This window comes from Camarhynchus parvulus, chromosome 19 (genome assembly GCF_901933205.1).
Source record: "Camarhynchus parvulus chromosome 19, STF_HiC, whole genome shotgun sequence".
Taxonomy (NCBI): Eukaryota; Metazoa; Chordata; class Aves; order Passeriformes; family Thraupidae; genus Camarhynchus; species Camarhynchus parvulus.
The window spans coordinates 7223721-7236029 of record NC_044589.1 but is presented as its reverse complement, the minus strand read 5'-3'; the positions used below and the strand labels follow the sequence as shown (position 1 = coordinate 7236029).

The 12309-nt window shown below is 54.7% G+C and overlaps 1 protein-coding gene across 1 annotated transcript in view; it reads left to right on the top strand.

Annotated features, from left to right (window-relative positions):
- The window catches only part of SSH2 (slingshot protein phosphatase 2), a 90083-nt gene extending 79355 nt beyond the window's left edge, over window positions 1–10728 (top strand). Inside the window, 2 exon segments of the mRNA XM_030962475.1 lie at window positions 2562–3405; window positions 4646–10728. Of these exon segments, the coding sequence (XP_030818335.1) occupies window positions 2562–3405; window positions 4646–6601 (2800 nt within the window). The 3' untranslated portion in view covers window positions 6602–10728.
- Window positions 10729–12309: the final 1581 nt, after the last annotated feature.

The following is a 12309-nucleotide window of genomic DNA, read 5'->3' as shown; positions in this document are numbered from 1 at the left end:
TGGATTGGATGGAGAAAAAGAAGTTTTTTAGGTATGAAGAATGCACCAACAGGTTGGTGAACACCTGTGAGAAGCTCTGGTGTCTCACATCTTCCAGCTCTGAGCCCAGCAGTTGGTTTGGCTAATCTGCCAGTCTGGTAGCTGGTGACATGCCTGCAAAGCCACCCTGAACAAACATTTTGGTTAAGGATTATTTTTCCTTGTCTTTTAGTAATTTATTTTTTGGAGGTATATCTTTCCACCATTAATAGCATGTGGCCTCCCTTCCACTGAAGCATAACCCTGCTCTGCAAGTCCCTGTACAATGGCACAAACAGGATTGCTGGTGAGGCTTTAAAAATGCAAGAACAGTGTGTTACATCTGTGTAGGATGAAAAAACCTGCAGTAAATGAAGCTTCACTGAAGCAAGGAGTGGCCCATGCTGCAGAGACTGTCCCTCTTTATCTCAAAGCTGCTTTTTTTCCCTCTTTCTTTGTGTTATTTAGCTTTGCCCTCTGGCTGCATTGTTTATTGCTGCAGTATTCCAGGACAGGTAAAAAAAACAAAATCCAAAAAAACCCAACAGATTGACACTCATGTGACTGCTCCAGTTTCAGGGGGAAGGTATGTGAGGGCAGCCATGTGCTCGCACTATCCGGTTACGGTTTTGTGCTGGGCTTATAGCAACTGGGATATGTTTTCCAGCTGTAAAATGAAAACCCCCTGCTTGCTTTTAGTCACAACAACAAGTGTGTTTTGCTCTTTGGGACTGTCATACTTCCTGGGGTTAGTTAAACTGTCCCCTCCCTCTGTTGATAAACACTGCAAGGCTGAGCCAGGCCTGTTTCTGTTATTAGTTATAGATAAGTTACAGGAAACCAGTGTTTGGGATCTCCTGTGCCTGGTGCAGCTTGTGAATCAACAGCAGTTTTATACCCAAGCCTGGAGAGCTGGTGGGAGGTGTGGGGGGCTCCTGGTCCAAAGCTGGTGTGGGTACAAGCACTGGGAATGTTTTCCAGGAAGGTCAAGAGGTGGCTGTGAGCTCTGGGAAGGGAAGTGGGCTCCTGTTCTCTGACCTGCACCTCATGCAGGTTGTCAGACTGGGGAACTGTCAGATTGGAAGATAGCACAGCACACCTCTGCCAGTGGTGCTTGACATCTGGTTTGCTCCTCAGATCTGTGCCAGTTGTTCACACTGGAGGGTAATTTTGACTTTCAAAATCAAATGTGCAGCCGAGAGCTGGATCTCAGCACTGAAGTACCCTCAGAAAACACCAGCAGCTCCTCAGGCTGTATGAGCAGAGATGTCAGATGACATTCCATACAGAGCCCAAGCAAGAACCTGCCTCAGGGACAAGCCTGTTTCTGCTGCCAGTGTCAAGCTGCTCCAAAACCCACTGGAGATGGAGCATGTGCACCCCAGGCCGGTGCCCTTGGCCTCTGATCTTGACCCTTCTCTCCTGTGTCAGGACCTGATTCTGCCCTGTGTCACACAGGAAGGTTGTCACTGATTACAGGGTTGGAAAGCCAAATCTGCAATGGGTTATTTTCCTTAGCTGTTGGGCACCCACAACTGAACTGGCACATGGTAATTAGCTCAGTACCATCTGTTAATTAACTTACCGTGGCCACTGGATGTGTCTGGGAGCGCCTGCTCCTGCTTTGCAAGGGACTGGAGGGTTTTTGCAAGATCTGCAGCTCCAAGGAGGTTTCTGTGGTTTCTGTGTTCCTCCTAGGGGCAATGGGTGGAAACACATCCCTGTGGCCGTGGCCACTCACAAACCCTGGCAGCCTGGGCTAGCTCTGGCATTTCATGGCAAGAAGTTGCCTGCAGTGCTCTCTGTAAGCCCAGGTGCATGGGTTGGGGTTTTTGGCAGGTGGAGTTGAGGAAGGTGATGCAATGCCCCTGGCAGTTATTTGGCCTTTTGATGGTTCAGACTTTCCTAAAGGGGCTTTCCAGGAGCTGGAGGAGTTCTGAGCTTCCTTCCTGTGGAAGGTGGGTGGTAATTTGGGCTGTGTGTTTACTGTTGAGGATGTCTTGTGTGTTTTTGCACACACCCACCTCTACTCATCCCACCCTTTCCCTTGGTTACAAGAGCCAGTTATTGATAACTGAAGCTATTCAGAGAAGGAACCATGAGGGAAATTGGACTTTATGGAAACTGGACTTTATTCAGTGTCCACCACCTGCTTGTGTCCAGCACAAGAGGTTCTCTCTCTTCTGGTCACCACTCACCTGCTAGCAAATGGAGAAGTGCTGGCTGAGAAAGGAGGACCAAATTCTGCAGTCAATTAAACATTGCATTTGGGTGGATGGATCCAGCACTGCTGAGAAACAGGGAGGGCTGTGTGGAGCAGAATGGTGCCATGGAATTTAGCTCCTGGAAAGTGGCTCCTTACTGGGTCAACTTCTCCAGCAGCAGGTCTGGCCCTGAACTGTTCAGGTGAAGCCACAGCTGTGGTCAGTGATTCCAGCATTTGGCACAGTTTCTGTTGTAGGTTGTGTCCTCTTACAACCAGGTGGATCTGCCTGTGGTATGTAGAAGTTACTCACTGTTTTTTTTGCTCTCCTTCCCTGCAGCAAACAGCGGCACAACAAACTCTGGCGCTCACACTCAGACAGCGACCTCTCGGATCACCACGAGCCCATCTGCAAGGCTGGGCTGGAGCTGAACAAAAAGGAGATCACCACCTCAGCTGACCAGATCTCAGAGGCCAAGACCAATGACAACCAGCAGCCCATGTCTCCCATCTACTCAGCTGAGCTGGAGAGGGAGCAGCAGCTCCCAGAGGACACAAACATGATTGAGGACGTGTGTGTGAAGGAGAGAAGGATCCACTTAGAGTTTACTTGCAGAGACTTCCACACTGAGCAGATGGAGGACAAGCTGAACCTGAACAATATCAATGGCTGTACAGCAGGGTGCTGTGTAGACTCTGTCCCCCCTGACAACTGCCGTGCTTCTGAGGCCTTAATGCAGCTCCAGCACCCCTTGGAAATAACAGAGTTTCCTGATCTGACAGTGGATGATCTGGAAAAAGATGCCCTTAAGCCTGATATGAACGTGCACTTGGTTCCCATGGAAGAATTCACTTCATGCTTAAAAGACTTCCCCCAATCCCCAAACCAGAATTCCCTAGGTCTCCAACAGAACCCTCAGCCCGAAGTGACAGACCTCAGCACAGACAGGATTGATTTCTTCAGCGCTTTGGAGAAATTCGTGGAGCTCTCCCAGGAGAGCCGGTCCCGAACCTGCTCCCATTCCAGGCCAGAGGAGCAAGGGACTGGGAGGAATGGGGTCTCCAGGGTGCCCGTGCTGGAAGTGCCACCTGCTGCAGATGGGGGTGCAGATGCTCGAAGGAACAGCCCTGGAAACTCTCCTCAGCCATCTGATGACTCTTCCACAGATGAAGAGCAACAAAAGGTTAAAATAACTTGCTCAGGTTTTTTAGGAACTGCTGCTCAACCCTATCCATGGGTTGTTTTCTGCTCTGGGGTGGCTGTGGATGGGATTTTCCAGCCCTGCTTTCACTGGACACAGTGTCTGGGGAAGGATTGCTAGATGCTTCTCCCTTCCTTCCCTTTTAGATACTTTCCCTTTTCTGCACTTTTTCCTTAAACATCAGTTTGCTGGCATTGGCAAGGCCATGAGCCGACCTTGACCTGACCTGCTGTGCTGTTCTCATGAGAAACTTATTTTTGAGTTTTGCATCAGGAGAGCAGAAAGGTGGGACTTGACCCACTAATATAGCCAGACCCTGAGCCCAGCCAACATCCCAAATCTGCACAGATATTTATCTGACTTGAGAAATCCACCAAAGAATGGGGCAAAACGGGCCCTTTTCCCTGGTTGGGAAGCACCAGCATTGGGGTAGTAAATCAAGGCAGGTGTAGAGCTTCCACTACTGGAGGAAGAAATTAACCTGTCCAGGTCTGGAGTGATGGCACTGGGCACGTCATGGCTCACTTCTCCTGGGTAGAGAGATGGTCTTGACAAAATTTAGTAACCTCTAAATTTAGGTACCTTTTTCTCATAATTGCTTTTCAGCCTCCAGGACTCTCACAGGGATTGATGATGTCCGGGGCCATCATTTTCTGGGAGCTTCTCTTATTTAAATTCCATCCTGCATTGCTTGAATCTTTTCCATCTCCATGTGAGGCAGTAAGGCTCTTCCAAATATAATAGGCCAATGCTCTCTCCTGTGATTTAGCAGAGAGTGTCTGTGGGGACTGGGAGTCCCCCTGGCCATTTTCCTCTGGGAAATCAGAGCTTTTCAATGCTTGGTCATTCTTTTTTCTGTACTTCTTTCTGCTCCATACATGAGCAGAATTTGTCATGTTTTCAGTTCAAAATGGTACTTTTAGCAGTATTAGGATTCTTTTTATTTGTTGGATTTTTCTTCATTTAGAAAAACAAAAAAGCTACCTTTTCTTTGGAGTTTGTTGTAGTTAAGGTTCTTAGATCTTAGTCTAAGTGACAATCCAGCCTGGAGCATGTTAAATTCAGTCTCAGAGACAGTAAAAAACCTACATAAGTCATCACTGCCACATGCTTTTTTGTTCCTTTGGGGATGTGCACACTATTATTTTCTATAACCTGCTGCTGTTTGCTCTGTGTCAGCACAGCTGATGCACTTTGTAATTCTCCTGTTTGTGTGTTGCAGGAGGTCCCTGAGCTGCCTGGTGCAGGTCATCTCACAAGATCCCACTCAGAAAATGCCATTTCTGTGAAGGAAATTATCACAGAGATCGAGTCAATCAACCAGGGAGCAGGACCTGCCCAGCAGAAAGAGGGTTCAGCCAACCTCAGCCAGACACCAAAGAGGAACACGGTGCATGACCTGCCAGTGGAGGTGATTTGGGCATCAGAAAAGTTGGAACAGAGTGAAGGAGCCTGTGCTGGACACCAGGAGAAGGAGAAGGACCCTCTGCCAACTGAGCAGGAAGAAGCCCCATCTCTGCAGCTGTCTTCTGGTAGATCAGACCTGGAGGAAAGCAGCTCTGGCGGGGAGCAGCAGGAGCCTCGTGGCTCCACCAAGCCCGAGCCCAAGTGGTGCCCCGGCTCCGTCCGGCGAGCCACACTGGAGTTCGAGGAGCGCCTGAGGCAGGAGCAGGAGCACCAGCACACGGCCCCAGCCTGCACTTTACCCACCCGCAAGAACTCCAGGAACGACTGCCCTGCTGCCGAACTCCTGCCCCGGGGGAAGAGCGAGGAGCCGCCCCTGGAGCTGCCTCCGGAGGGGGACAAGGCGCAGGAGGAGCCGCTGCTGCCTGCCGGGGCAGAGCAGCCCGTGGGCAGACACCTGCCTGCACCCCTCGGGGCCCCTGCCCAGGAGTCCCTGCCCACAGAGCCCAGCCCGGGGCAGGAGGGAGCAGCACAGCAGCGCAGGACAGTGGTCTCGTTTGATGGGACAGAGGAGCCATCCCTGCCCCCCCTCCTCCCAAAGAGAATTGAAATCATTGAATACACCCTCACAGTCAAGCCTGCGGAGCAGCGCCCCCATACAAGCTGTGAGCAGGGTGGGCTGGCCCCGGCCACCCCATCTTTGGATGAAAACTTGAACCCCTCAATGCGCTTGGAGAAGGCTCCAGCAGATCCCTCGCCGCCAGAGCACGCGGTACGCAAGCAGGCTGCCTTCACCGTGGGCAGCCCCAGCAAGGAAGGCAGTGGGAGATCTGCTCACCTCGGTGCTGCTTCTCCCTCTGCCCAGGTGACCTGTCCACCTGCGGCCAGCCTCGAGCGCTCTCCTTACCCCTGTGTCATTCACCTGGAAGGTGTCACCGAGCAGAGCACGGGCACAGACGATGAGCCGGTCACGCCGTGTGGCACCGAGGGAGATGCGACTCTCCCCTTCAAGGACGGTCCCAAACCTCTCTGTGGGGACAGTGCTGGCATCTCAAGGCAGCTGAGCAGCGAGGACTTCAGCAGGCAGCATGCTGAGAACATGGACCTTCTGGACATCTCATTCCTGTGTTACAGCCTCCCCCACAGCTCCAGCAGCCTCAGCGTGGAGGAGCGCTCCAGCAGCCCCGGGCCGGTCAAGCAGCGGGCGAAGGAGATCGAGGCTCGGATCCGGCACGCAGGGCTCACCAGACCCTCCCACATGAAGCTCTCGGCATCCCTGGCCAAACTGGACCGCCTGGAGCTCTCCAAGGACGACTTACACGACAGGGAGTCGGCCTCTTCCAATGCCAACCCCGTGCTTCTCACCTGCGTTGCCCTGGGTCGAGGCTTTTGTGGGGGGAGGTCGGAGAGGGGCTCGGAGAGCGCGTGTGGGAAGCATCGCCTCTCCTCCCCAGAGCCCACAAGGCATTTTGTGGAACAGCTCAGAACAGCCGAGTGCATTGCCCAGAGCATGCCCGTGGAGAGGCCGCTGGCTCAGTACGCCAAAGAGTGCAGCTCCAGCCAGCAGAGTTTGTGCTCCAGTGCAGATCCAACGTGGACTAGCTCCGGGGAGGGCCCTCCGCTGCTCCAGGTGCAGGTCCTGGACTCCTTGTCTCCATCTCAAGCTCTGGCTGTTGCCCCACGGCAGCAGCACGGGAGAACTCACCCTCTGAGGAGGCTCAAAAAGACCAATGACAAAAAGCGGACAACCAATCCCCTCTACAACACGATGTGATCCTGGACCCTTGGCTGTGATTTCTTACCCAGAACCTGTGGTGTTGCTTTCACACAAGGGGCAGGTGTAATATAAGGAACATGCACTTTATTGGTTAATTTTATAAATATTGTCATTTTACTGTTCCTGGCGCATGTAGGTGTGGGTTGGTTCTTCTGTGTGTGACTCTGACTGCAGGACTGTTTGGGTTTTTTTAAGTTTAACTCAGATAACCTCAAATGTTCTTTTTTTTGTTGTTGATAGTTTGTTTTAAAAGAACACCTTTATCATGAGAAAATTGATGTTGGCTTGCTTTGGCAAGGTGGAGTTTTTGCTTACAACCAGATCCTAGTTCCTGACTTGAATTTTCCCCATGCCTTGAAATGGTGCTGGGCAGTTGGTGGGGTGAGAGCCCCTGTAAATGTGAAGGTTGTGCCAAGGTCCCTTTGTTTGGCTGTTCTTTTATTCTGCAAACTGGAACTCCACCATGCTGGCAGATCCCTCACAAAGCTGCTTCAGGACAAACACCCTGGGCTCAATTCAGCTGGTGCTCCCCCATAAGGAGCACACAGGGGTAAATCTTCCCAGTGGATGGACTCTAATAATCCTGGGCAGCACCAAGACCAGCTCTCCCATCTGCCATGGGGCACACAGAGCTCTCTGCTCTGTGCTGAGGTGGGGCAGAGCTCCTCCAGGAGCTGCCAGGTTCACCTCTACCCCCAAAGCCAGTGTTCTTTTAAAACAAACGTCTCATTAGGGTTTTAACCCTCCCATTACTTGAATACTGCTGTGGGCCTTCCAAGTTCATGGCCATATCATCTGTCCTCTGCCCCCTGCCCCAAAGCTGTTCTTGTACTGCCTGAGTTTCCCTCTCCCCTCTGCCAAGCTCACGGGTGTTTCTGGTGGCTCCCAAAACTTGAGCTGTTTTTGTTACATGACATACTGCCCTTAATGGATAGCTTTGTCCTCTCTGCTGTCACTCCTAATTCTAGACCCAGAGGGAAATATTTTCTGGAAGTTTATTCTTTTTTTTTCTTTCTTTTTTTCTTTTTTTTTTTTGCCTAAATTGTATATATGATATTTATATTATTTTTTTGTCTTTTCTATGTTTTTTTTTTAAAAAAAGAAGGGCAAGACTGCATTCTGTAAACTGGAAAGCAAACTCACGTGACTCAAACTCAGTGCTGTTCTTTGTGATCTGCACAGACATGGGAGTGGATTTGACATTATAAGCTGTCTTCCCTTTCCAAAAGTGAGCCTGGATGCCAAATGTGTCCCTTCTCCTCCAGTCCTGTGTGAACCCCCGTTGTCCCACTGTGGGAGGGGCACTGTGTGTCTGTCTGTCCATCTCCTTCCTGCTGGAAGCTGGGTTCCAGGGGTGCCTGTTGGACATGGAAAGCCTTTGGCTGCTCAGAGCCATTCTGCAGGTTCTCGCTTCCCTGGAGAAACTGTGTGTGAAGGCTCTGCTCCAAATTACAGCAAATTATTTTGTGGTTTCTGAGCAGTTTGGCTAAATCAAAGCTCCTCATTTCTAGCTGTGTGCATCAGCAAGTTGTCTCTGTGCTGTAGGAGCAGAGGGAAAGGGCAAGGGGAGCTCTGGGTCCTGTCCACAGTCCCGTGGCAGGTCCTGTCTGAGCTGTGCTTGGCTGGGGCCCAGACCTGCCCTCTGGGGAGGAGCAAAGCAAAGAGGAGATGCAGAGTGGCTCGGGCTGCTGAAGCCCAGCATGGAGAGGACATGGTGTGGGAGGAGCAGCAGCCAAGCCCATGCCTAGAAAGCAGCCCTAAAGCTGCAGAGCCTTGCAGGCTCAGATGGGACAAACTCCCCTTGAGCCGGAGAGGAGCGCACGGCACTGGAGCACTCTGCAGTATTGGGAAGCAGCATCTCCCTGCCCTGGGGAAGGGGTGTGGGGTGTCCTCACCCTAAGGTAATGCCACCTTGCTGCCCTCCTGCAGCCCCCAGGGTCCTCCTGTGCTGCCTTGCAGCCTGGGCAAGGTCTGTGAGTCTGTCTGTGCTCCAGCGGCCACGAGCACTGTCCCTCCCTTCCCTCAACTCTGGCAGGGGGCTGTTACCCATGCTGGAGCACAGCCCTGTCCTGGGTCACACAGCACGTCTTCCCAGGCCATTTCAGTCACTAGCAGTCACCCAAGCCCCTGGCCCAGGAGGCCAGATACTTCTTTGGGACACTGAAAGACATGTGGCTTCTCCTAGCCCGCTCCAGCTGGCTCCGGAGCAGGGCAGGCACTGTGCAAAGGCCAAGTGGCTCATGTCATCTGCAGAAGGACAGCTTCAGTCCTTGCCTCCCCCACAAACTTCATCAGGCCCCACTGCCCACTGTTCTGACCCCAAGGACGTGCCTGCCTGCGCCTCCAGGGGTGGAAGGGACTGGTTGCCCCCAGCCTGCCTTGCATTGGAGGGTGCATGCTTGGCTGGCAGCATGTCCTGGTGACAAGGATCTGCTCAGGAGGGGGAAGCCCTTTGTAGAACTTTTTCCCTTGAGAAGGCAGGAGGAGGAAAAGGATTGGGTTTCTTTGCCCAGCTTGATCTCAGGAGAAATGCCCTCTGGGAAGGGTCCTCAGTGCAGACCAGAAATGCTGCTTCCTTCCAATACTCAGCTGCTCTCTGGGTGCTTCAGCTGGGGAGAGCAGCAGAGGGGCAGAGGCCCCTGCAGGGAGGTGCTTTGCTGTCCCCTTGTCCTTGGCTGTGGCTCAGCACAACTGGTTTTTCTCTGAGAAGGCTGTGGGCAGGCAGAGGGAGTCAGGAAAGGTGGTTCTCTTGCAGAGTGATGAAGGCCTTGGAGGTCTGGAGGCTCTGAGCAGGATGGCAGGAAGGGGATGGACTGGAGGGGTATGGACGTCCTTTTCCAGTGTCTGGGCAATGAAGCCACCAAGCCCCTGGCATCAGAGGTTTCTTGCTGAGGACGATTGTCCCTTCTCCATGCTGGTGGCTCATGGGAGGTGATGTCTCCTCCTGGTTCCTGTAGCCACCCCACAAGAGCTTCTTGTGACCTGCTGAGCACCACAGGGAGCAGCAGCACCTCCAGGGTGCTCAGCAGCTGACAAGCCTCGCAGGTAGAGGGGTTTTGGGAGAAATGTGTTGTTTTAAGGGCATTTTTGTACAAAGCAACTGTTCTTTGGTCTCTGGCGAAGCCTCTTGGAGGACGCTTTATTGTTTACATTGACTCCTGTACAATATCCCAGCCATGGCTGCCCCGTCCCGGCCGTACTGTAACGTGTGAGCCTTGCACAAACGGGCTGTGTGTGCGTGAAACTGGTTTTACACTGCGTTCTGTTGCACTCGGTGGTGTGTGTGGGTGCTCTGTGTGTGTGTGTGTGTGTGTGTGTGTGTGTGTGTGTGTGTCCGGTCTGCTTGAGAAGTTGTGACCTGTACAAATCTCTCCCCTCTCGGCCCTTTCCTGGGGGCACAGTCCCAGCGGGTGGCAGGAGGTGACACCCAGGTCACTCGGATGTTTAAACTGAGCAGGGATTAGCTCAGTGTCCCTCTGCCAGCCAGGGCCTGGTGGAAGGGATCCCACCCCACCACTGGCTGCTCCGGGGACCTGCTGGGAGGAGCGAGCTGGGAATCCATGGCCACAGGGGCACCGCACCTGCCGGGGGCACCAGGAGCCTCGCAGCTCTCTGGCAGGAGGAAGCCATACCCACCACAGGGCCCTGCTCCCTGCACGGTGCCTCCTGCCTTAATTTGGTCCCGGCACCACACAAACACCCCAGCTTCTCCCCAGGGGAGGGGCCCTGAGCCCTTGGAGTGGGGCAGAGGCAGGTGCTGGCCTGGCACGGCAGGGCCCAGGCTGGGGCAGGGCTCGGTGCCTGTCCAGCAGTGCTGCCAGAGGTGCTAACAGCCCGCCCACGCTGCAGACATCTCTGTTGGCACGAGAGAAGGTGCCAGTGCCTTTTATTTTCCTTTGTGGAGATGTGACATCCGTGCGCTGGTTTGTAGGGATTGTCCAGGGCCGAGCAGCTGGCGGTGGGGCTGCGAATCAGGGAGGGGAGCGCTTCTGTCTGCCCCTCCTGGATCTTCCTTGGTGGCTGGGATTGTCCCCCTTCCCCCTAAAGACTTTATGACCGATGTGCTCAGCTGTTTTTAAATGTGAACTTGTGCACTGATGTGCAGATTCAATGTTCTTGTTACCGAATGAATAAAAGTTTATTTTGAAGATGACAAAGGTGTGTGGCTTCCTGTTTGGGATCGGGGCTGGGGGTGAGGGAGTGATCTGTGCTGCTCTCAGAACATGGGGTGGCAGTGGGGGTCTGGAAAGCCAGAGCAGGGTTGTTCCCTCTCATGGATGGCCCTGTCCAGTCCCAAGTGATGGAGCCGTGCTTCCAAGCAAGAGGTTCTTCCAGACCACGCTGCAGTTGCAGGGAGGATTCCAGGGGTTGTGTATTTAAAGCTGTCAGGATGCTGCAGGTGCCCTCCTTGCACTGCTGCAGACACAGGAGCTGTGAGGAGGGTTCTGGTTTAAGCTCCAAGGGGGATGTGAGGTTTTAGCTGGACACTGGACAACCCATCTCTGGTTTTGGTTTTGCTGCACTGGGGCAAGAAAGGCAGTGCAAGGGTCTCTGTGGCCTTGCTGTAGTAAGGGACTTGAGGAAGCCAAATTCCCTGGGCTCAGCCTCACCATCCATGCAGGAGCCAGAACTGAGTGGGCACCAGGGTGTGGGGCCAGGGCGGCAGGGCTGTCACTGCAGGGCTGTCACTGTGGGTCTGGCAGTGTCTGGGGTGCCCCATCCCTTCCTCCTGCCCCCAGCACCAGCCGAGGAAAGGCTTCCCAGGGCCTTCACTTGCTGGGGATGTGTCTCGGAGTTAAGGGCACAGGACACAGAGTGAGCCAGGGCTGTGGTGGGACAGGGCGAGCAAGGGGTGCCTCTGCAGCCCCCTCCCTCCCTCCCTGCCACCCCTTTGGCCGGGCAAACAAGGATGTCACCTCTTCCCTGCCTTTTTGCCAGCTGCCCCCTCCTGCCCGCTCAGCCAATGCTCGTCCAGCTCCACACGGTGCCCTTGTAGGGTCCAGGGCTTTGCTGCCTTTCCAGGAACCACCGCTCCCCTCCCTCTGGTCCCTGAGCCCTACAATCCCTTAATCCCCTTGGGCCAGGGCATCCCTGCAGGGCTGGGCTTCACTGAATCCCAAATCTGATTCCTGGATGTGCCTGTAACCATCCTGCTGGGCTGGGGCTGAGGGGGCCTTGCAGACCCTTTTTTCCTGGGGCAGGTGGGGACCCGTGGGATGCCCCCGTGAGTGTTGGGAGCCTCGGGAGCAGCCCATGGCCGTGGTCCCTGTGGGGCTGGGCTGGCCCCGGGCTGTGGGGGGACCCACGGCAGGGTCACAGCCCTGTGCAGAAGTGACCCCCGGGGTGATGCCCCGCCCCTGGGTTTCTCCCAGCATTTCAGAAAGGCTCCGGGGGCTCCTCCTGCCCCCCATCTCCCAGCCCGAGGGGCTCCCCCGCGCCGGGCCGGGGTCTGCGGCCACCCTTGGGACCCCCCCGCTTTCAGGGCGGGATCGGGGGCGGCCGTGCCGGGGCTGCCCCCGACCCCGCGGGCAGAGCGGGGGGCCGGGCAGGGTGCGGGGCAGGCGGGGCCGGGCCGGGCCCCCCTCCCCTCCCTCCGGTGCCCGCCGCGGGGGCCGTGCCGGCCCCGGCGCCCGGCTCGGCTCAGCTGTTCTCTGCGGCAGCGGCACCGCGCGGGGCCGAGCCGAGCCCAGCCGAGCCGAGCCCAG